At 57.4% G+C, this 22,135-nt stretch overlaps 2 protein-coding genes and 1 pseudogene across 3 annotated transcripts in view; all 3 read left to right on the top strand.

Moving 5' to 3' along the window:
• Nucleotides 1-3,796: 3,796 nt before the first annotated feature.
• LOC125122008 (olfactory receptor 6B2) lies at nucleotides 3,797-4,753 on the top strand. Its single transcript, XM_047770267.1, has one exon. It carries the CDS (start codon nucleotides 3,797-3,799, stop codon nucleotides 4,751-4,753), a length of 957 nt encoding a protein of 318 aa, XP_047626223.1.
• Nucleotides 4,754-7,156: 2,403 nt separating this feature from the next.
• LOC125122007 (ras-related protein Rab-28-like) lies at nucleotides 7,157-7,855 on the top strand (annotated as a pseudogene).
• Nucleotides 7,856-13,678: 5,823 nt separating this feature from the next.
• Nucleotides 13,679-22,135, top strand: part of NDUFA10 (NADH:ubiquinone oxidoreductase subunit A10) — a 32,930-nt gene continuing 24,473 nt past the window's right edge. Inside the window, exons 1-6 of one of the 2 annotated variants that reach the window (XM_047773947.1) lie at nucleotides 13,679-13,840; nucleotides 15,945-16,113; nucleotides 16,977-17,192; nucleotides 18,391-18,477; nucleotides 19,617-19,738; nucleotides 21,397-21,476. In XM_047773947.1, the coding sequence (XP_047629903.1) occupies nucleotides 13,760-13,840; nucleotides 15,945-16,113; nucleotides 16,977-17,192; nucleotides 18,391-18,477; nucleotides 19,617-19,738; nucleotides 21,397-21,476 (755 nt within the window). In that variant the 5' untranslated portion in view covers nucleotides 13,679-13,759. The remainder of the gene's footprint in view (nucleotides 13,841-15,944; nucleotides 16,114-16,976; nucleotides 17,193-18,390; nucleotides 18,478-19,616; nucleotides 19,739-21,396; nucleotides 21,477-22,135) is intronic. The other variant, XM_047773948.1, reaches the window with a different exon arrangement.

Below are 22,135 nucleotides of genomic sequence, written 5' to 3'. Positions count from 1 at the left end.
GGGACCCAGGACTGGACGAAGGACACGAGAGGAAAGCAAGACCGACTCCACAGGCGGACTGGGGGCCCGCCGGCTGCAACGCACCACTGTCCATCCCGTGGACGTGCTGAGCGTGAAGCCTGTGGCGGGTGTGATCTCGGAGCAGCTGCAGGGAGAGGCTGCACTGGCTTGCCGCTCGTCTGCAAGCCTGACATTATTCCCAAATCGAAAGGGGACTTCGAAAATACAGCCGCGGTCCTGAGTGCAAGCGAAAGCAAGCCATGAGGGCCCTGAATTTGTAAGTGAACCCAAGTTTCCGCTTAGCCAGCCCATCCAGTGTTAATTCCCCAACTCACTAGGGATCCGTTACCAAGGTCCAAATAATTGTCACCGACGCCTCAGAGCCCCCCCCATCCGAGGAGGGGAGCAGAGGCCAGAGCCCCCAGGGGACCCGACCCGTCCGAGGAGTGGGGGCTTGCACCCCCGCCCCCGGCAGGCCCTCAGTGGGGACAGGGACGCGGGGCAGGCCCCTGGCCGCATCAGGCTTGGCGGTCGGGACCCCTCCCAGGGCAGGGTCCTTGCTGCGCTTGGAGACAAGGAGACAGTGGGTTTGGGTTGAAACCCTAGAGTAAACACTGTGCCTCCTGAAGTCCGGCCTCACCTCGGAGCTGTGTGCTCTCGGCTGTGTCGGCCCCGAGGGTAAGCTGGCTTCTCCCACAAAGCCCGGCCTTGGTGGAGGAGAACAGTCTCCCGGGCAAGGCTGTGCCCTGGGGCAACTCCTTTTCGGAATTTCTTCTCCAGCCCAGCCCTCTCCCCTCTACTCCAGACTCCAAGAGCCAACCACCCAGGCGCTCCCACCAGGACATCCAGCCAGCGCCCTACCCTGCCCCGAAGCACACCCCCGGATTGCTGGCTACCTGTGGTCCCCTCCTGCACCTCCTGTGTTGTCCGTGACAAGCATCTGGGCCAAAAACCCGGGTCTCAGAATCGGGGGCTTGCTCTCTCGCTTCTCCTTTTTGCCCATTAATCTCCCACGGCGTGAGAGTGTGTATCAGGGTTCATCCGCTCAGCTACTGAAAGGCGTCTTGGTTGCGTCCAATGTTTGGCAGTTATGAATGAGGCTGCTCCGATCCTGTGTGTGCAGACCGTGTGTGGAAACGGCTGGGTCATGTGACGAGACTCACTGCCTGCCCCCCGCCCAGCGGCCTTCTTCCTGCCCGTGACCCAGTCACCTCCCCGTCTCCGGCCGTGGCGCCCACTCTTCCCTCCGCTGGAAGCGCTGCTCCCCGATGGCCCGAGCCCTCCTCATGGCCTCATCTGACTTCCCTCCGAGGGCCCCGACCCTGCCACACCCCCCTCGGGCCACGGGACGGTGGAGGGAAATTGTTGTCCCTCTCAGGGGCCCTCTAGGGTTCCTGCCTGGGTCTGAAGTCAGAGGGACAAAGACAGAAAAGAGCAGGAGAAGAGCATGTAAATGTATTTAATGCACATTTGATGAAACCCCGGGGCCCCGGTAAGGAAAAGAGGTCTGAAGAAATGGCTGAGCCGGGGCGTTTTTAGGCTGTCCGGAGTGGGTTCAGAGGGGCGAGGAGTCTGAGGGGCCTGGGCTGAGGCGGGGACCTTAGCCAGGCCTGGGGGGACCTTCCCAGCACCCTCCTGCCCAGAGGCAAGGCGGCCTCTTTCCTTCCCCCGGGACGTGGGGAGCGCCCACCTCCCTGGAGGGTCTTATCCGCCGATGCACGGGGGCAGGGGGGGGGGAACGGTCACAGTGACCTTCCTGCCTCTGCCATTTGCTCAAACTCCCTCCACTGAAAATATTCAATATGCCAGGATGCCAGGCGGAGGCCGTGCGTCCTGACCCGTCACAGGGCCGTCTCCCAGGTTCCCTGCCTCTCCGTCGGGTCTCTGAGTCTACCGCCTCCTCGGGGAATGGAAGCGCCACAGGGACAGCCCCCAGCAGGGGCTCCAGAAGCATCTCCAGTCCAAGAAAAACGGGACAGCAAGAAGAAGGCAAGGCACTCGTGAAATCCTGAAATCCGAGTCACCCCTGAGAGCCGGCCCAGCGAGACAAACGCACCTTCGCAGGCGGGGGCGGCCGGAGACAGAGGCCAGGAAACGCCCGGCCCCCAGAGACCCCGTGGCCTCCCAGCAGGCTCAGGGCAGCTGGCACCCTCTCTTGTGACATCGTCGGCGTGGACAAAGCCAAAGATCAACTGTGCGCCTGGACTCGTTTCAGTGAGTCCCGTCACCGCTGCCCCCACTGGGGCCCTCTGGACAGCACAGGTGCGGGGCTGCCAGGCACCCGCTGTGCAAGCCACTGGCGTCTGTCGGTGCCCGGGGAGCCGGGTCCCCACTTCCTCCTCGGAGATCCCTGAGGTGGAGTGAGGCCCAGGTGTCACCCAGGGACAGGAGGCTGAGCGAGGTGCCAGGGGCAGGGCAGGTCGGGGGAGGAGGGCGGTGGCAGCAGGTGGCAGAGGTCTGTGTTGTGGGCCAGGAAGGCACCAGGTTTGCAGCTCAGGGCGCGACCTGTCCTTGGGGCCGCCTCATGGTCAGTTCCCGAGAGGCCCTCAGGCCTGCCACCTCCACCCTCCTGCCAGCGCGGTCCTGGGTGCCTGGTGAGACGTGGTCCTTGGCCCCCTGCAGCCACCCAGTGGACCTGACGCCCAGACAGCTGCCTTAGCACAGGTGCCCCCTGCTCGCCTCCCTGGCGACAGCCTGCCTAGGTGACCAGGGGACTGACCCCGTGCCAGCAGAGGCCAGGCCGCAGCCCCCAGCCCATCCTGTGGTCTCCTGCGAGCAGAACCCCAGCCCTCACCCCGGTTTGGGAATGCTCCCTGTTGGCTGGTCCCTGACCTCCTGCAGAGTCCCTGCCATTTCCCCTCGGTGGCTTGGAGGACGCTTCTGGATCTGTGACCCCTGCTCCCTCCTCCAGCCACGGCAGGCCAGTGGCTGCCCTTCCGCGGGGCCTTCTACTGGCCACAGGCCCCGAGCCTCAAGCGTCCCGCCCCCACTGCTGTGGGCTCAGGCCGGGAACGGCGGCCACGAGGAGTGTGCGTGTGTCTGAGGGTCTGTACGGTGGGTGAGCGTGTAAGAGCGTTGTGTGAACATGTCTGTGTGTTTCTGTGCCTATGAGTGTGTTGGTGTGACAGTGACCCTAGTGGGGGTGGGCATGGGTTGAGGGGGAGCAGCAGGTCACAGCAACCGGAGACCGAGAGACCCTGGCTCACCTGTGGCGGCTCCTCAGCCCCTGACAGCCCGTCCCTCTGGGAGGAGGGGACATGCCCGCTGGCCTCACCCACAGGTCCTTGCTGTGCCGGGGCTCAACATGGGCAGAGATGGCCCGCAGCCCTGCCATCTCTGACATGTAGGGACAATGGATAAAAGCAGCCTCTGTCCCGGTTGGCTGGGACTGAGTGCTGGGGGGAGGGGCTGCCAGGGGTGGCGGGGGATCCAGGCACAGGTCTGCTCAGACATCAAGGCCCACAGCCCAGGTCAGAGCCATAGCCAGGCCTGGTCCCAGCGGCGGCTCCTGATGGGCCGTGCACACGGCCTCTTCAGCCCTGGACACCGAGCCCCTGCTTGTCCCCTCTCCCCAGGTCCCCTCTGTCGTGGTATCTCGGTGCCAGCACTTGGGGCCTTTCTGCTGGGAAACACCGCAGATACGGTACCAAGGCCGCCAGGTGCGTGAGGAGCTGGGCGCCCGTCCTTGGACCAGACCCACCCCCAGCGGAGCTCTGCTCTCTCCCCAGCCGCCCTCCGCCCTCCCTGGGCTGCCCGGCCGACGGGGGTCTGCAGCCCGGGGCGCCCAGGCAGCAGGATGAGGGGCGAGAACGGGACCCAGGTGGGCGCCTTCGTGCTGCTGGGCTTCCCCACGGCCCCTGGGCTGCAGCGCCTGCTCTTCCTGCTCTTCCTGCTCATCTACCTCCTGGTGCTGCTGGAGAACCTGGCCATCATCCTCACGGTCTGGAGGAGCCCCACCCTGCACAGGCCCATGTACTGCTTTCTGGGCTGCATGTCGGCCCTGGAGCTCTGGTACGTGTCTGACATCGTCCCCAAGATGCTGGGCGGCTTCCTGCTGCAGCGCTGGCGCATCTCCTTCGCGGGCTGCATGACGCAGCTCTACTTCTTCAGCGCCCTCATGTGCACCGAGTGCGTGCTGCTGGCCTCCATGGCCTACGACCGCTACGTGGCCATCTGCCACCCCCTGCGCTACCCGGCCATCATGACCGCGGGGCTGTGCGCCCGCCTGGTGGCCTTCTCCTTCGCCAGCGGCTTCTCCATCTCCGTGGTCAAGGTCTACTTCATCTCCAGCGCCACCTTCTGTGGCTCCAACGTCCTGAACCACTTCTTCTGCGACATCTCCCCCATCCTCAGACTGGCCTGCACGGACTTCTCGACGGCCGAGCTGGTGGACTTCGTCCTGGCCTTCGTCATCCTGGTGTTCCCGCTCGCGGCCACCGCGCTCTCCTACGCGCACATCGTCCTGGCCGTCCTGCACACGCCCTCGGCCACGGGCCGCCGGCGCGCCTTCTCCACCTGCGCCTCCCACCTCACCGTGGTCACCGTCTTCTATATGGCCTTGCTCTTCATGTACGTCCGGCCCCAGGCCATCGACTCGCGGAGCTCCAACAAGCTCATCTCCGCAGTTTACACCGTGCTCACTCCAATCGTCAACCCCTTGATCTACTGTCTGAGGAACAAAGAATTCAAGGATGCTTTGCGGAAGGCTCTCAGCTTAGGTCAATCTTCACAGCAGCACAACTCAACGTCCTAAAATCTAATTTGGGCATAGCAGAAATATCATCTTATGATGTGCTCTATGTTTTTTATTTATTATTATTATTTTTCCTTTTCTTTAGGGCCACACTCATGGCACATGGAACAGGTTAGGGGTCGAGTTGGAGCCACAGCTGCCTGCCCACACCACAGCCACGGCAACTTTGGATCTGAACCTCGTCTACAAACTATGCCACAGGTTACAGCAACGTCGGATCCTTAACCCACTGAGCGAAGCCAGGGATCGAAACCGCCTCCTCATGGATACCAGTAGGATTCATTTCCATTGAGCCCCGAAGGGAACTCCTCTATGTTTTTAAAGTCAGTCTTAAAGTGAAATTTAGCAAACCTACAAAACTGGGTACAGATAACAAGCCTCCATCTGGATTTGTTTCCACAAAAGTACCACAGTTAGGTCATCAGATCATCGGCACCCAGCTCAAGAGCTAGCAGCCCCCTCTCACCCTGGCCCCAAAAGCTCCACTCTCCTGACTCCCAAGGCTAGATTCTTGTGCTGACGTTTCTGAGGCTTTTATGAATGAATCCATGATGGTCGCTTTTACATTCAGCTTCTTTCATTCATCTGATGTTTATGTGAATCCTTGATATTTACACATATAACATGTGACATTCCATCCCACAAACACATCACACTGCCTGTGCACACTTTACTGCTGAGGACAGAACCATGGATGCTGTCTATCACACACAGCGCTGCTGTAACCCTCTGGCCGTGTTTAATTCATGAACGTACGTTCAGTTCATGAGCCGTGTACTGGGCTGACCAACTTAGACTCAGGCCGCACCCACAACCAGAGGTTCATGCATGACCCAGCTTAGTCGGAACAGCAAGACTGTCTCCCCACACGAGTGCATGAGAATTTCAGCAGCTCCGTATCATTGCCAACGCTTGCTATCCCACGCATTTCTCCACCTGCCCTTCTTCCAGGGCTGCCAAAGAAGGGCTCACGGCAACTTTAAGGCTGCTGGGCACCTTCGTGAGTTGGTGGTTTACTGTGCCTGCGGGTGTGCCCTTTCTGAAGGGCGCTTGACCTCAAGTCTCCCCCCTGTTTACACACAGAGCCACTGTTTACTCTTAATAGGCAGGAGTTCTGCGTATTTGGGCCATGGCCCCTTTGGTTATATTGATTGCAAAACATCTTAGTTTCTGGGCCCGCCTTCCATTCTTTGAACAGCATGTGTTGGTGAAGAGACATTCTTTATTTTGGTGTCCAATTTGTCCCTTTCCCCCCCTCACAGGGAGTTTTTAATTTTTCATTTGAGAGATGTTTGCCTGTTCCAAGGCTGTGAAGATATTCTCCTGTTTAATTCTATAAGGTGCATTGTTTTACTTTTTATTGTTCTGCAATCCATCGGAGATGGAGGTTTATTTACGGTCTGAGCTGCAAGTCAACAGGCATGCTTTTCTGTGAGGACGTGGTACTGACCAGCGCCCAACATTTGTTGAAAAGACCAGGCTTTCCCTTCTACAATGTCACCCTGTTTGTAAACCAAATTTTCTTTCTATCTATCTTTGTCTATTATCTATCTATCTACCTACCTACCTATCGTCTTGCCTATCCATCCATCCATCCATCCATCCATCCATCTCTCTATCATCCATCTACCGTCGGTCTACCATCTATCATCCATCCATCTCCACCTCTTTCTGGACCCCTCGTTCTGCCCCACTGTCCATTTGCCTGGCCCTGCACTAGTACCACGCTGCTGTCATGACTACGGCTTTTTGTATATCCTGATGGCTGGTAGTGAGCCCTCCATCTTTGTTCTTTTCTTCAAGATTGCCGTGGTTCTGCTTAGCCCTTCCCACGTGGGGGCTATAGAGAGATGCACTTTAGAATTAGCTTGTCAATTTCAACAAAAGAATATTGGGGGTGGTTTTATTGGTATTGCATTAAATCTGCAGATCAGTTTGGCAAGAAGCGTCATCTTTACAATGCTGAGACTTCCCATCCAAGATCAAGACCTATCCTCTATCATTTACGGGTCCTGCAGTTTCTCAATACCGTTTGGTCGTTTTCAGTGTAGGGAGTCACTCGCATCTTCCTAGGGATTTAAGGTTTGGTTTTGTTTTTTTAATTCTAACACAAATAGTATCTTTTTAAGTATTATTTTTAAAGTTAAATTTTAATCTTTTTCTTTGTTGCTGGTACACAGAATACAATTTTTAAAATTTTAATTTTGAAACAACTATCGACTTACAGGACATTTCAAAGAAAACTAGAAGGGAGGGGAGGGGAGGCGGGCAAGACGGCACTGGGCGAGTGATTCTCCCGGCTCCAGCTCCAGCGGGGGTCCTGCCCTCCACTGCCACCCTTCCTCCTCTCCCCCCCCCCCGAGGCCCCCCCCTTCCTGCCTCCTTCAGCCACAGTGGGAGAAGATGGGAGGCGGGCCTGCTTCCTGGGACACCCTGTCGGACTCCAAGGAAGAGAGCCAGCACCAGCAACAACTGAAAATTGGCGTGCTGGGGGACGGCACCTCCGGGAAGGCCTCCTTAGCTGCGTGTTTTGCTCAAGAAACTTTTGGGAAACAGCACAAACGGACTCTAGGACTGGATTTCTTTTTGAGAAGGATATCATTGCCAGGAAACTGGACTCTTACTCTTCCAGTTTGAGACTTGGGAGGACACACAACTGGAGGCAAGATGCTGGATAAAGAGATCTGCGGAGCACAGGGACTCCTCCTGGTAGGTGATATTACAAATTATCAGAGCTTCGAGAACTCAGAAGATTGGTATTCTGTGGTGCAGAAAGTGAGGGAGGAGTCGGAAACTCAGCCACCGGTTGCCTTGGTAGGCAATAAAATGGATTTGGAGCATATGTGAACAGTAAGACCTGAAAAACACTTAAGGTTTTGCCAGGAAAATGGTTTTAGTAGCCATGTTGTCTCAGCAAAGACAGGAGCCTCTGTCTTCCTGTGTTTTCAGAAAGCTGCTGCTGAAATCCTTGGAATCAAGTTGAACAAAGCAGAAGCAGGACGGTCACAGAGGGTGGGGAAGGCAGATATTGGAAACTACAACCAGGAACCTTTGTCAAGAACGCTCAACGCTCCCAGAAGCTCTAAGTGTGCAGCCCGGTGAGCGCGTTTCTCCTTTGCGCCGACTGGCCCGGCTGCCCTTCGCCTCTGTGTGGCCCGAGGACCTCTGGGGACGCGTCTTCTCCGTGACCATCCCTGTGGCTCAGGTGACACTTTCCTCTCAACTCACGTCATCCTTACGTGTTGCCTTGGCCACAGGCAGCTCCCTGGACTGGGAAGAATTCAGCTTGGGGACCACACACTTTGAATTCAACATGGAAAGCCCGTTCTCTGGAATTAGACTGCTTCGTCGAAAAAGAATACTGTTGCTTCTCTTTATGCCCTCACTTCTTTTTTCCCTAATCTCAGTTTTCTTAAACAAACATAAAACCTATCCAAATCTTGGTCATCAGCCAGGATTTTGCCACAGCAGTTTCACTCTCTCATCAGAGCTCATACCTGGTGGAGTATGCCTCGGAGCACAAACATTTAAACAAGTAATACATTTCATCTACAGATACTTAAGAAGGCATTCTTTTGCTATCTATCGTGAGTGAAAATAGATAAAGCTGTATCTAACTGAAATGCTTGAAATAAAGCTATCACAGAAATATTTTTTTCGGAGTTCCCCGTTGTGGCGCAGTGGTGAACGAATCCTACTAGGAACCATGAGGTTGAGGGTTCGGTCCTTGCCCTTGCGCAGTGGGTTAACGATCCGGCGTTGCCGTGAGCTGTGGTGTAGGTTGCAGACGCGGCTCAGATCCCGCGTTGCTGTGGCTCTGGCATAGGCTGGTGGCCCCAGCTCCGATTCGACCCCTAGCCTGGGAACCTCCATATGCCGTGGGAGCGGCCCAAGAAATAGCAAAAAAAAAGAAAAGAAATATTTTTTTCAATTTTAAAAAAGGGCCTAAATTGTTTATATTGCAGCCATAGCTCACAAAGTAGTGAGTATTTGATATTGTATTTTAGTACTGTACCGCGGTCACTATGTGCGGCGTAATGCTCAGGTTGGGGCCTTGAGCATTCGGATGAGTGCCCAGCTGACGCTCCAGGTGGACTTTCTCCGGCAGCCTCACGAGAGAACCGCCAGAGGGAGTTATGGCTGCTGCTGGATCACTGTGGGGCACAGTGGGCCTGAGGTTCAGGTGTTCTTCTCCTACAAAGAAATTTATTTAAACTAAAAAAACAAAACTCCACCACAAAGAAAGCTAGAAGGGGGTTCTGGGCACACCGCACCTGTTTTCCCAACACCACCATCCTCATGACCAGGGGACATTCCCCACCGTGGGTGCTGGCTTTGCTGCAATCCACACGCCTCTACCAGTTACACAGGCATTCGCCCGTGCGCATGCACGTGTGTGTGTGTGTGTGTGTGTGTGTGTGTGTGTGTGTGTGTGTGTGTGTGTGTGTGCACCTACACATGCAGCTCTATGCAGTGTTATCGCCTGCGCAGCTTCGTGGACCACCACCGCCACCAAGATACGTTAACGGTCCCATCACACACACCCCATTTCCTGGCCTCTGGTGTCCACAAATCTTTTCTCGATCTCTACAGTTTTGTTCCTTTAGGGATATGCAACATCAGCAGAATTAGACTGTATGCAGTCTTTTGAGGTTGGCGTTTTCCATTCAACGTAATTCTTCGGAGGTCCGCCAGGCTGCTGCATGGAGCAACGGTTCCTCGGCTTTTACTGCTCATCCGTGTTCCGTGGTAGGAAGGCACCACACTTTGTGTAGCTGCTCACCCTGCAATCTCCTCCAGCACTTGGGGTTGCCACTCTGTCCATTTGGCCTTTCCGGTTTAGCGGACAGCGGTCTCTCACGGTGGGCTCAATTTACGTTTCTCGAATGGCTGGTGATGTTAACCCTTTTTTTCCGTGTTACTTACCGGCCATCTGTATATCTTCTTCAATGGAAAGTCTGTTCATGTCTTTTGCCCAATTTCTAATGGAGTCTTAGGTTCAGTCTTGAGATTTAGGTGTTCTAGATGCCAGCACTTTGTCATATACGTCCTTGGCAGGTACCCCCACCCCACCCCACTCCCACAGTGTGCCTTTTCATCCTCTCAGGGTTTCTCGCAGAGAAAAGCTTTTATTTTGGTGAGATCTAATTTACCCACTTTCCATTTCATGTACTGTGCTCGTGACGTCATAGCCAAGAATTCTCCCCCTGCTCCTAGGTTCTGGAGGTTTTATTCAATGCCCTCTTCTCTTTTGGCCATGCCTGTGGCCTGCGGAAGTTTCCAGGCCAGGGATCGAGCCGATCCCTCAGCAGTGATCCACGCCACTGTGGTGATGCCAGATCCTTCACCTGCTGTGCACAAGGGAACTCCTTAACGCCTTTTTTTCCCCTAAAAGCTTTATAGTTTTCATTAAACCCAAGTCCCATCTTGAGTTACTTTTGTATAAAGTGCGAAAGTCACATTGAGGCTCATGTTTTCGTCCCTGGATGTCCAGTCGCTACATCACTTGTCGAAAAGGCCACAGACCTTTTATGGATTGGCATTTGCACCTGTGTGAAGCATCAGCTGGGAACACTAGTGCTGGTTTATTTCTGGGCCCTCTGATCTACGCCTGCCCCTCTGCCAGTGCCATCTTAAGTACCGTGGTCACAGAGCAAACCCGTGACACCGGAAGAACGACTGATTCCTCCCACTCCACTCTTCTTTCTGCAAATGGCCGTGGCTATCCTGGGCCCTTACAGGCCGTATGCGTGTTGCGACAAGCTTGTCTATGTCCACCAAGAATGCTTTGGCAGGAACTGCATTAAAACTACAGATCAGTTTGGGGAGAGCTGGCATCGTTGGTCTGTTGAGTTTTCCAGCCCATGGACAGTCTCTCCATGGGGACTCACAGGGGTTCTTTGACTTCTTTCACAGGTGTTTCCTGGTTTTCAGCATATAGATCCTGTTTGTGTTTTGCTAGATTTATACCTAAGCATTATATATATTTGTGTGTGTGTGTGTGTTCTTGCCTTTTCTAGGGCCGCTCCGTGGCATATGGAAATTCCCAGGCTAGGGGTCCAATCGGAGCCTTAGCCACTGGCCTACTCCACAGCCACAGCAACGCGGGATCCGAGCCATGTCTGCAACCAGCACAGCAGCTCATGGCAACGCCGGATCCTCAATCCACTGAGCAAGGCCAGGGATCAAACCCGCAACCTCATGGTTCCTCATCGAATTCGTTAACCACTGAGCCACGACGGGAACTCCTCTATGTATTTTTTGGAGCAACTGTAAATGGTATTGCATTCTTCTTGTTTCTACATTTTCGTTGTTGGTACCAATAAACACAGCTAATTTGGGGTTGATTTTCTATCCTGCAATCTTGCTGAATTCTCATTTGTTTTTGTTTTTTTCCCCGGTTGCTTTGGCTTTTCCACATCCACAATCCCCTGACAGTCTCATCTCTTCCTTTCCCATCTGTACGCCTCTAACTCCCTTTTTATTCCTGCCCAGTTGCCCTGGCTAGAACCTCCGGCGCTCTGCTGAATGGGCAGGGAGAGCAACGTCCTGGCCTCTTTCCTATCTTAGACGGCTTCGGACAGCGTTGGTACAATGTGAAGTATGGATTTCGGAGATGTTCTTTATCAAGAGGTTAATTGGTAAATTGCTGCCCTTTATGTGCTTTCAGGATGAGGCCAGTATAGTTGTTTTGCTATTGCGCTGTCTCCTATTGATCCAGAAGTACCGCCTTTTTCTCTTATAAGCTAATACTGAATTTCCCCTCATGTGGTTTCACCGCTGTCCCTCAGCGAGTGTACAGTCATTCGCGCTGAAGCTGGACAGAACTGCAACTGTTAGGATGGATTCATAAACGGCAGCGAGTGTACAGTCATTCGCGCTGAAGCTGCACAGAACTGCAACTGTTAAGACAGATTGATAAACAGAGCTCTTCTGGAAGTGGCTGTCCCCAGGGAAGCTTCCTCTTCCCCTCTCTGGGTAGAAAAGGGCAGTATCTGGTCATGGCTGGCCGTCCAGATCCCGTAAGGTTTCCATGTGAGTGACCTTACAAGTAGGACATTAAAACGTACCGTTCATTTCTGTGCACCAAGAGCTCAACTCACTCGAACGCAAGGGTGCTTCTGTTCAACCAAGTTTTGGTTTTGGAAAAGTAGTTGAAAAACATCAGCTATAACAAAGCATGCTCCCTGCAATACTCACCACAAGCGCTAGTGTGAAGGGCCGTGAGGTGGCCTGTGTCGGTAATGCTGTCTCCTGTCCTGTCTCAGAAGCCACCTCTGGAGGTGGGTACCAGGGAGGAGAGGAGGCGAGGCCTGGAAAGGCCCTCCTTAGAGTGGTGGACAAGGTGCCCAGGAGGCTGATTCCTTGCGGCAAAGTTGTCTGCAAAACTTCAGGACAGTGATATGTGATATTTAACTTCAGGTTATTTAAGGCTATCTTCTGTTTCCTACTGAGATCTCTCTCCCTTTTTCACTGTGCCGTCAGAAAAGGCTGTTAAATTCAGAACTCTGTCTTGGGAGGTGAGATGAAGGGCATGCTTGCCTGGAGTGAAGCTGGGACAGACAAGTGGAGTGCTGGAGGCAAGATGCCAACCCGGGTGGACAATGGGGCAGGGCCCAAGAAAGGGAGGTGTCCCCCACCCCCCAGCTTCTCAGACACACCGGCCAGCACACTGGGCTTCCCAGAGACTCTGGAATGTGGAGTCAGGTCTCAGATAGTAAGGAGGGACTCCACGGGGCTGGATGACTTAGGGCTACCTGGTCACACCTGCTTCTCCAACTGTATTTGTGATGTGTCAGGAGCTTTGCTTGGGGCTGGGAGACAGTGGCGTAGGGTCTGGACATGGCCCCTGCTCTCCGGAACTGTAGGGTGTGGATCGCTGACATAGGAGTCAGCTGAAGGCTTAAGCGGATCTTCTAAGTCAGACCCTCTGGTGCTGGGGACTAGGAACCGTATTTGGACAAGCAGTTATTCTCTTATTAGAGAAGCATCCACGGAAAGGATGTGTTTACAATTCCATGGTTACTCTGAAAAGTTGAAAACCGAACACAAGTTCGATGAAACAAACGTTAGGGTGTTGAAGTCAATAAGCAGGAGGCGGGGCCTGAAGATTACAGGACCTGTCAAAGGACAGGTGCAGAAGGAAAGAAGTTCCCCGTTGGAGTCACCTGTGCTGCCCTGAGCGGACCTGAGGACCCAAGTCCTGAAGGGACTGCGGTCTTAGCGACGGAATGAAGACAGCTTTCGTCTGTACTCCAGGTCTCAGCACCACCAGGCCGGCCAGGGAGAACGAGACCCGTTAGACCGGGAGCCCCAACCGGCGGGGAGATGGGCCTTGGGAGGAGACCGCGGCGGGGAGACGACCCGTGCCGAGGTGGCGGATGCGCGGACCTCGGCCAGGCCGTCGGTCCTGGGCCCTGACCGGCATCGCGGGGCGAGAAGGTCCGGCCATGGGCCCTCTTCCCAGCGGCTCGGGGCCGGCGCCCGTCCTGCGTCTGCTCGCCCTCCTTCCACTGCGCTGCCCCAGCCCCGGGCCATCTTCTTCGCCTCCGCAGGTCTGCGAGCTGCGGATACTGTGATGAGAAGTCGGCCCCGGCGGGTCTAGGGCGTCTGCGGGGAGGGGAGCGTCCTGGACGTGGGACGAGGCGCAGTGAAACCTCCGAGGTCTCGGGCTGCCTCACTCCCCGAACCGCGGGACCTCAGAATCGGCGGCCGAGCGGCCTCCCCGGGGAGCGGGGGCGGGCCTCCCGCTAGAGCTCAGGCCGCGGACGAGCGCCGGGAGGAACTGCCCAAAGCCGCAAGGTCCGGAGACGGAGCTGAAAGCAGGGCCGGCGCCGACCCTGCCCCGACCGCCCTCGCGGCGCCCGCGCCCGCCGCCCGGAAGTTCCCGACAGGCGCGGCGCGGGCACCCCGGCCGTGACGTCGCGACGGCGCGACGGCCGCGGGAGAGGACCCCGGCGCGACCGCGTCCCCTCGGGTCCTTGAGCCGGTGCAGACCGCGGAGCCATGGCCTTGAGGCTGCTGAGACTGGCCCCCGCGTCCGCGTCCGCGGTCCCGCGGGGCCTCGGGGCGGTCGCCCAGCGCGTGGTGAGGCGGCGGCGGGCGGGAGCCGCGGGTGGGGACCTGGCCTGCCCTCCTGGAGTCGCCCCTTCCTCACGTCCCCGCGTCCCCAGGCGGTGGTTCCCGGGGTCATTCTCGGGGGACCCATACTGATCCTTAGAGCGTCTGGTCCCGAGTCGGGGGGAAGGACCTCGGAGCGGCCTCGGGCTTCCTCCGGGCCACTTTCTCTCTGCTGCAAGCAGAACGCTGGGGCACGGGGCTGGATGCGCCGCCTGGCCGCCCTGCTGGGGGAGGCCGGTGTGCAGACGTCGTTACCCAGCGCGGTTGTGCGCTGGACGAAAGAGCAGGTGCGCGTGAGCCCAGAGGAGCCTGGGGCACGCGCGCTCCTTCTTGCATTAATTCGTGTGGCAGCTCTGTCAAGCGCCAGTTAATGGCGTTGAGCAGAAACGAGAGAAGGCGTTCGGCTTAGGTATGGAAGGATTGGGACTTTGTACAGTAGAGAACAGAGGAATGGCATTGCCCGCGGAGCCCGCAAGACAGGCACATGAACCGAGGCTCCAAACCTCAGGGGAACTTTATTCCATGACTGTGGCTGTGTCCTGGCGTCTTGGTTTGCTAGTGGCTGGAGCATCGTTGGTGTCGAATTAAAGGGACTTGATGTCTACGCTCAGGGTTTTGATTAGCAGAGGATTTTCAGTACAACAGTTCGGCAGTCTTATTAAAAAGCCGTGTGTGTTTTAAGGAGAGAAATCAAGCTGCAAAAAGGAAGAAAGGCAGGTGGTTGACCTTATGATGCCCGTGGGTGCATCCGTGTGTGGTGGAGGTGAGGGCCCCAGGATAGCCGAGGTGATGCTCTCCTGCAGTGGACACGCTCCATAGACGCATCTGAAACTGCCCACTTGTGCGTTCTGCTCCCCGAAGGGTGTGCAGGTGGACCTCAGTGGGTCCGGAGAAGAATGACTAAGATGCTGGGGTTTACAGCTTGTTACTTGATAGAATTGCAGGAATCGAAAACGTGTCGTGAAAGATCACTTCTTCCATGTGCTTCCAGAGCAGGAGGATGAGACTGAGACCGTGGAGAGAGGATTAGCAGCCCTAGTGCCCTCTCTCTCTTTTAAGCCACTGCAACCCTGCTTTTCCCAGCTCTCCTCAGTTTTCCCTAGTGTCCCGTTTAGGACCCAGCATCTTGGCCACGGAGGATTCAACCAGGCACAGACAGTGCAGCACTCTGGTCTTTACTGTTGAACGACGTCGGGCGCAGTTTAAACCCGTGTTGTGCCGGAGCCAGTCGTGCCTTCCTACCCTGTGTTTGCTGCTGACCTGCAGTCTCCACACACGCTGGGGCTATTGCATCTTGGGTTTTCTTGGCTTTGTTTTCCTCGAGACTGTGGTTTCTCTCTTTTTTTTTCTTTGTGTATTTTGGGGGAGGATTGTTTTCGTTTTAAGGTGGTGAGTAGATTGGAATGCTGGAGACTGGAGGTGAAGCAGGTGTTTGCGTTGTGGATGTGAGATGTCCAGGAGTCTGTGTCCTGGGGCTGTGTGTGCGGGGGCTGTGGCCAGAGAGACTTAAGAGTTGGGGTCCGTGGGGTTTTGTGAGTGATTGTGGAGCTGGGGGAGGGAGGAGGGTATCGGGGTTGCCTCTTGTCTTTGCTCTGCTAGGTAGGTGGGTGGTGGGTGGTGGGTGGGAGCTTGAGAGGGGGAGCAGGTTGGGGGTTATCAGGGTCTGGATGTTACATTTCAGTTTTAGCTAGTTTTCAGGAACTTTCAGAGGCAGGTCCAGTGCTCAGGCCTGGAGAAGTGTGCTTTTTCCCTTCCTCCCAGTCTCCCCCAGCCCCCTCCTTGCTGCCTTTCTTTCCTCGGTCCATCCATCCATCCATCCAGTTTTTAGTGTACATGGGAAGTATGTTCTGTTCCCGGCCCTGAGGATCAGCAGTGATCAAAACCCACAGTCCCCTGTGTCTTTAGGGACTTAGGCTGGGGGCGGGGCTCAGAAGCCCTCGCCAAGTACTTAATAAAGATGGAGATGCTGGCTTTTTCGTCACCCGGGGTCTTCTTGGCACTTACAGCTGATAGTGGCTGGTGCGGCCGTGAGCCGGATGCTCACGTGGTCTGTGTGCTGTGTGTCCTTCAGGGCGGAATCCACACGGGCGCCCCGTGCAGGCTGCAGTATGGCCCTTTGGCCTTCATCCTTGGGGAAAGAACGACCAGGAAGCTGACGGAAACCAGCAAAGTGATAACTGTGGACGGCAACATATGTTCCGGAAAGGGCAGGCTGGCGAGAGAAATAGCCGAGAAGCTAGGTAGGCATGTACGTCGCGCGGAGGAAGAGCTTTTCCTCAGCTCTGCAGTAGCCTAGAGCTTGATTTTTACTTCAGTGCTGAGTAGGCAGAGTTGGGCCTAAGGTGGGTATTTTACATTTTTGAAATGCTTATTGAAAAGGCTGTTTTTAATCTCTCAGATACGGAAAATTTAAAAAATCCGTGCTGGTTGTCAGTTTGAATTGGATTTTTTTTTTTTTTTTTTTGGTCTTTTGTGTTTTGTCCTTTTCAGGGCCGCACTCGCGGCATATGGAGGTTCCCAGGCTAGGGGTCCAGTTGGAGCTGTTGCTGCCAGCCACAGCCACAGCCACAACACCACCAGATACGAGCCGCGTCTGCGACCTACACCACAGCTCACAGCAACGCTGGATCCTTAACCCACTGAGCGAGGCCAGGGATCGAACCTGCAACCTCATGGCATGTTTCTGCTGTGCCACGAGGGGAACTCCCTGAATTGGAATTTTATCTTGAGGCTTAAAGCAGAGCACTTGCATATGAGCCGTCTCATTTGAATCGTGTAACTGCCCTCTGACCCAGGGCCAGTGTTGTCACTCCTGGCACAGGCAGGTGACCTCGTGAGAAGCAGGTGTCACACAGCTACTTGGTGCAGGACAGGCTCGGCCGTTTCCTGACTCCAGGCGCGGTCGGGCGGGCGCCACAGCTGTGGCCTCTCTCCTTTTCACCGGGAGTTCCTCCGAGGGCCCAGGGACACGTGCTAGGACGTGTCTTCAGTGTCTCGTGTGTTCCTTTTATACACCGCAGGCACAGGGGTCGGGGTGCCTTCCCCGGGTCCTGACCAGCCGGCCTCGGTGGTGGCCTCGAGTCCCCGCTGCTCCTCTCCGCAGGCCTGAGGCACTTCCCCGAGGCCGGGATCCATTACGCCGACAGCACCACCGGCGACGGGAAACCCCTGGACGTACAGCTCAGCGGCAACTGCAGTTTGGAGAAGTTCTATGACGACCCGAAAAGTAACGACGGCAACAGCTACCGCCTGCAGTCCTGGCTGTACGCCAGCCGCCTCCTGCAGTACGCCGACGCCCTGGAGCACCTGCTGAGCACAGGTGCAGTGGCCCTGGCCCGGGGGCTGGCGGCGCGCTCTGCCCGGGAGCCCTGGCTGTCTCCGAGCGCCGCTGGCCAGAGCCTTTTTGAGGGGATTGGATGCGGCACGTTCCGGGAAGGTCCTGGGATCCGTTAACCGTTGTTTTAAGATAAAATTCACTTCGTGCTGTTTCATTTTTGTGTGCCGCGGCGGGCTTTCTGGTTTGTGTGGAGTTTCCACGCCCGGCTCTAAGCGGATGGATGAAACGTGTCGGGTGACACTGAGATCCAAGGCCAGCGTGGGGTCGGGGAGGGAGGGGGGCGCTCTGCAGCAGCAGCGCTGAGCCAGGTCCAGTGGCGTGAGGCGTGCGAGAGGACCGTCGCAGCCCGAGGAGGCTGCGGGCATGCGAGTCCTCGGACGGTGAGGGGGAGGAGAGAAGGAGCCTGAGGAGGGGGTGACTCCCTCGGAGGAGGGCCGAGGGAGCACAGAGAGCCCTGCTGCCTGAAGAGCGGGGCGCCCGGCGGCTCGTGACCACGGGCTTGAAGTGGTGAAGTCCTGCAGCTGAGAGGAGGGGGCGGGGTGGCGCTGGGGGCCCCTGGGGACTGGCCCTCTGAGTGGCCTGAGCGTCCCCGTGCACTGCCGTGACCATCAGGAGGCCACCACCAGGGAGCGGGTGTGGCGAGCAGGCCGGGACGGGGCCGGAGGGGTTCTCCTCTGAAGGGGAGAGGGGCCGTGGGGGGTTTGGGTGGGGGGCTGGCCCTGCTGTGAGAATGCCCCCTGCTGAGAGTGGGGGCGGCAGGGCTGGGGGCCGTGCCCTGAGAAGGTGACTGCCGAGGCGGGAGCCGGAGCCGGTGGTTGGGAGGTGGGCGGGGGTGGGGGCGCCCCTGGGGTCTTGCCCAGGCCCCCTGGGGTGGGAGCAGGACTGCAGTGGGTTGTAAGGCGAAGCCTACGACTGAAAAAGCAAGACTCTCCCTGTCCTCTGGATGCTGTGTCAGGGCTGAGGGAAGGAAACCAAACGTTGTTTCTCCAAATCCGGAAAAGTATTGTTGTTTTTGAAAATGATTTCCCACGTAGACGTGCATGTGTGTTCTTTTGACAGTGTTTGCTGTGGAAATGGGATTGTAAATACTCCTTTTTTCCGTTTCTAAAGCGGGAGGCCTGACTAGTCGCACTGCCGTGATCCCGTCTGAGCTTGTGTTTTGTCGCCGTGTTTTCAACAGGACAAGGTGTGGTGCTGGAGCGCTCCATCTACAGTGACTTTGTGTTCTTGGAGGCCATGTACAGACAGGGCTTCATCCGGAAGCAGTGTGAGTCGGGGGCGGGCTGGCCTCCCCGGGCGTGGGGTCCCCGCGGAAAAGCCCTGCTAACTCAGCCTGCAGTGGGCGCACGTTTGGGGAACGGCTGTTACACAGACGAGGGATGCCCTTAGGCATTAGATCCCACAGGGAAAACCAGTCCCTTCTGCCGTCTTTCCCTCCGAAACTCACCTCCCCGTGAGGGCGCGTGCTGTCCCAGGTCCCAGGACCCCCCGCCCCCCGGCTCCGGGTCCAGCCTGGCCGCACGCCTGCGTCCCTTCTCTCTGATCCGTGGTTTCACCCTCAGGGTCCTGCCCGCGTTGCCTCCTGCCGTGTGGCTGGGGTGTCTGCCCTCGGCCCACACCTGCGGGAGCAGCCTCCGCCCCCCCTTCTCTCCAGCCCCTGCTGTCCCAGTGCTTTTAGGGACCAGCACTGTGTTGGGGGGTTGTCAAAAACCCCAGACAGGCGGCCAGTGGGTAGGAGTCAAGACTCCTGGCTAAAGCAGCCGGCCACGAGGAGAGCGGGGTCCCACCAGGGTGGCTGGGGTGTCGAGCCAGGTGCGTGCCGGGCGGGGCTGTGGAAGGGCCTGCGGGAGGTCACCCACGATCTTGGGCGCCTGGAGCAGCAGGCGGCTCAGGTCTGGGCAGTGAGGGAGATATGGGAACAGGGAGGCGGAAGCGAGCCGAGCGGGCCCGTCCGGGTGGGTGGCCCGTCCCCCAGGGGAAGAGCGGCCAGAGCCCTGCCTCCCACACAGACACCGAGGGGGCCGTCAAGCCAGCGTTTCTGGGGTGCAGGCGGCGGGCCGGCTCTGCTGCAGATGGGGGACCTGTGGGTAGCAGGTGCGGCTCCTGCCAGCCCGGGCAGAGGGGGCAGCGCCAAGGCTGCATGGCACCCGGCACACTGCCAGCCCCACGTGCATCTGAGCAGCCAGGACGCAGGTGTCAGCGTCCTGCAGGAGTGAGCCCGGCCCTAAGGCCCCGTACTTGGCGTTGTGTAGGCGGCCCGTTTCGCCGGCCGGATGCTCTGGTCTCTGGAGATGGGGGAAGCCCTGCTCCGGGCCGCCCGTGCCCCGCAGGCCCTTTGCCCTCCTGTTGCGGGCAGGGTGGCTGGTGCGGTTGGGTGACAGGCGGCGGTGGCGGCTCTCGTGCCAGGCGTGGAGCACTACAACGAGGTGAAGAAGGTCACCGCCTGCGAGTACCTGCCCCCGCACGTGGTCGTCTACCTGGACGTGCCCGTCCCCGAGATCCAGAGCCGCATCCAGAAGAAGGGCAACGTGAGTCAGCCTTCGTCTGGGACCCACCTGTCCCCGTGTCCCCTCGTCCCACTCAGACCCGCCCTGCACCGCGTGTTGCAGTCGCCCTCCCAGGCCCCGGCACCCGCTGCTCCCCACCCGTGCTCTCCCGTCGCTGGTGCCGTCATCCCCTGCCCCTGGGTCACCCGGCCCGCTGTGAGCCTGGGCACAGCTCCTGATGGAGCTGCTTTCCGCCCTGTCCCCTTCCATTTTCTGGTGGCGTCTCCGGCAGGTTGGAAGCAATCCCCAACACCCTCTCCGTTTCCTCGTCCGTCTCTTTCCTCAGCGCGGCCTCGTCCTCCTCTTCCTACCCCGTGGCTCTGGGAGAGCAGCGGAGAGCTCCCCACGCCTGCGCTCCCGCAGTGGCCTGAGGCGGCAGGTGCCTGGAAAGCCTGCGTTCCCCAGGCGGCCCTGCAGGCGCCAGCAGGTTCACAGGCCCGCCTTTGCCCCCACGGCAGTTCTTGTCTGGGAACGTCCCTCCCTCCTTTTGCGCCTTGGGGTGGAAGGGTGGCCGCGCCCTGTGGGTTCCCGGGATGCCTCGTCAGGGACTGGGAGAGCTGGGTAGGAGGCACCCACGTGGCCTCTGTCTCTGTTGGCGACCAGTCTGCGCCGTGGAAAGCTTCGGGGTTCACTGGCTCCTGTGACCTGCGGTTTAGCCTTTGGGGGACACCCCATCAAGTGGCGAAAGGAGGGAACTGCAAGTCAAAAATGTTTCATTATCACTCAGTGGAATGTTCTGAATACTTTGGTTATTAAAATGACATTTACTGAGAAATATGAAGATAGAAACTTAGCGTTTTCTAGGTAACTTTTTTATCATCTGGATAAGGGTATTTCAGAAAGAATCTTGAGGAACAGGTTAGAGCTCTGAACATTTTTTATTTTTCACTACTTAGTGAGTCCTGTCCCCAGGTCAGATTACCGCCGAGTCGAAGAAAAGAGACTTTTCGTCAAGCATTATTTTATTGTCCTTAATAGATGTGTGTTCTTGTAGCCTCGTGGGGAGACTAACAGTAAACAGGGAAATGAACACAAAACGCATGAAACGAAGGCAGGTGCCGGGGCGAAAACCCAACAGGCGGAAGCCAGCTTAGCCTCTAGCGTTGCTGCACCGTGAGAGGTTTTGTGTATGGAAGCTCGCTGCTCCTAACTAGAGTTTTAAATTTATGAGACGGGCTTAGCAGATGCCACGTGAGAGGGAAGCGGGCGATGGTGACGGTGGAAGAGGTGAGCTGAGTGCTGGGAGCTGGCGCCGGCGGGAGGGGCCGAGGGGAGCTGGGGAGGCGTGGGCCAGCCCCTTGCCCGGCCTGCCCTCTCCCCGCGCCTGCGCTCGGCCCCAGCGCAGCGGGAAGCCGGGCCCTGGAACTGTAAGGGGACTTGTCCTGGCCCTGCTCCGGTGCACGTCTCTGAGACAAAGGCCGTGCCGTAGGGCCGCCAGGCCACACTTGCCTGCTCGCTGGGCAGGGCGAAAACTGCTCTCACGGGAACCAAGGCCCCTCTCGTTTACCCCAAAGTCCCTGCAGCCCCCGGCGTGACTTGTTCTAGGAGCAGAGTGTTCCCTGTTTGTTTCACGTTCCGCGTAAGCCCGGGGCAGAGGGAGAGCGGAGACGTTTCAGACGGGCTTCTCTGCTTTTGTGTAGCCGCACGAGATGAAGATCACCGGCGCCTACCTGCAGGACATCGAGGACGCCTACAAGAAGACCTTCCTGCCCGAGATGAGGTGAGCCAGGGCAGGCGGGTGCGCGCCGCCAAGCCCCACGCCCGCGGGTCCCCAGGCCCGTCCCGGGGAGCGCGTTCACCCCGGGATGCCGTCTGGGCTTCAGCCTGACGGTCACGAGCAAGGACAGCAGCAGGCTTTGCCACTTGATCTGCTCGCCTTGGGGTTGGTCTACTTGTTTTCTGATTGGCTTATTTTGCCAGGGCTTTTTGTTGTGTTTTTAGCACCTTTTGCGGCTAGAGGTCAGCTGGCACCGTATTCTGGGACAGGTCCTGGCATTAGAGGTCCCCCGTTTTGACTCTGGGTGGCACTGAAGTGTCCTGTCCACCAGCACGAGGCCTGGAGGCCTGCTCCGAGTCCACGCTCGGCTGTGAAGGGCCAGCGGCACCTCTGGGTACTTCTGAGAGGCGCCCTCTGGGGTGTCTGGGTTAAACCACGGCACCACCAGACCTCTGCCCCCTGGGTTCTCTACCCCGCCTCCGCTTTCTTCAGCGACGGCACCAAGGGATGTGTGTTCGCACGTACTCTTCCCAGCCAGTCCTTCTGTCCCCTCACGCGCGTCCTGTGCGGGGTGTCACTTACCACCGTCACTCCCACCGTCTCGAACTCGGGGGTTTGAATCGTGCTTCTGCTGCAGGCTCCCGGTGGTAGTTCGCAGACTT

This window comes from Phacochoerus africanus, chromosome 3, assembly GCF_016906955.1.
Source record: "Phacochoerus africanus isolate WHEZ1 chromosome 3, ROS_Pafr_v1, whole genome shotgun sequence".
In the NCBI taxonomy this organism is placed as follows: Eukaryota; Metazoa; Chordata; class Mammalia; order Artiodactyla; family Suidae; genus Phacochoerus; species Phacochoerus africanus.
Note: the sequence above shows the minus strand (reverse complement) of the source record. Positions and strands in the feature narration are given on the sequence as shown.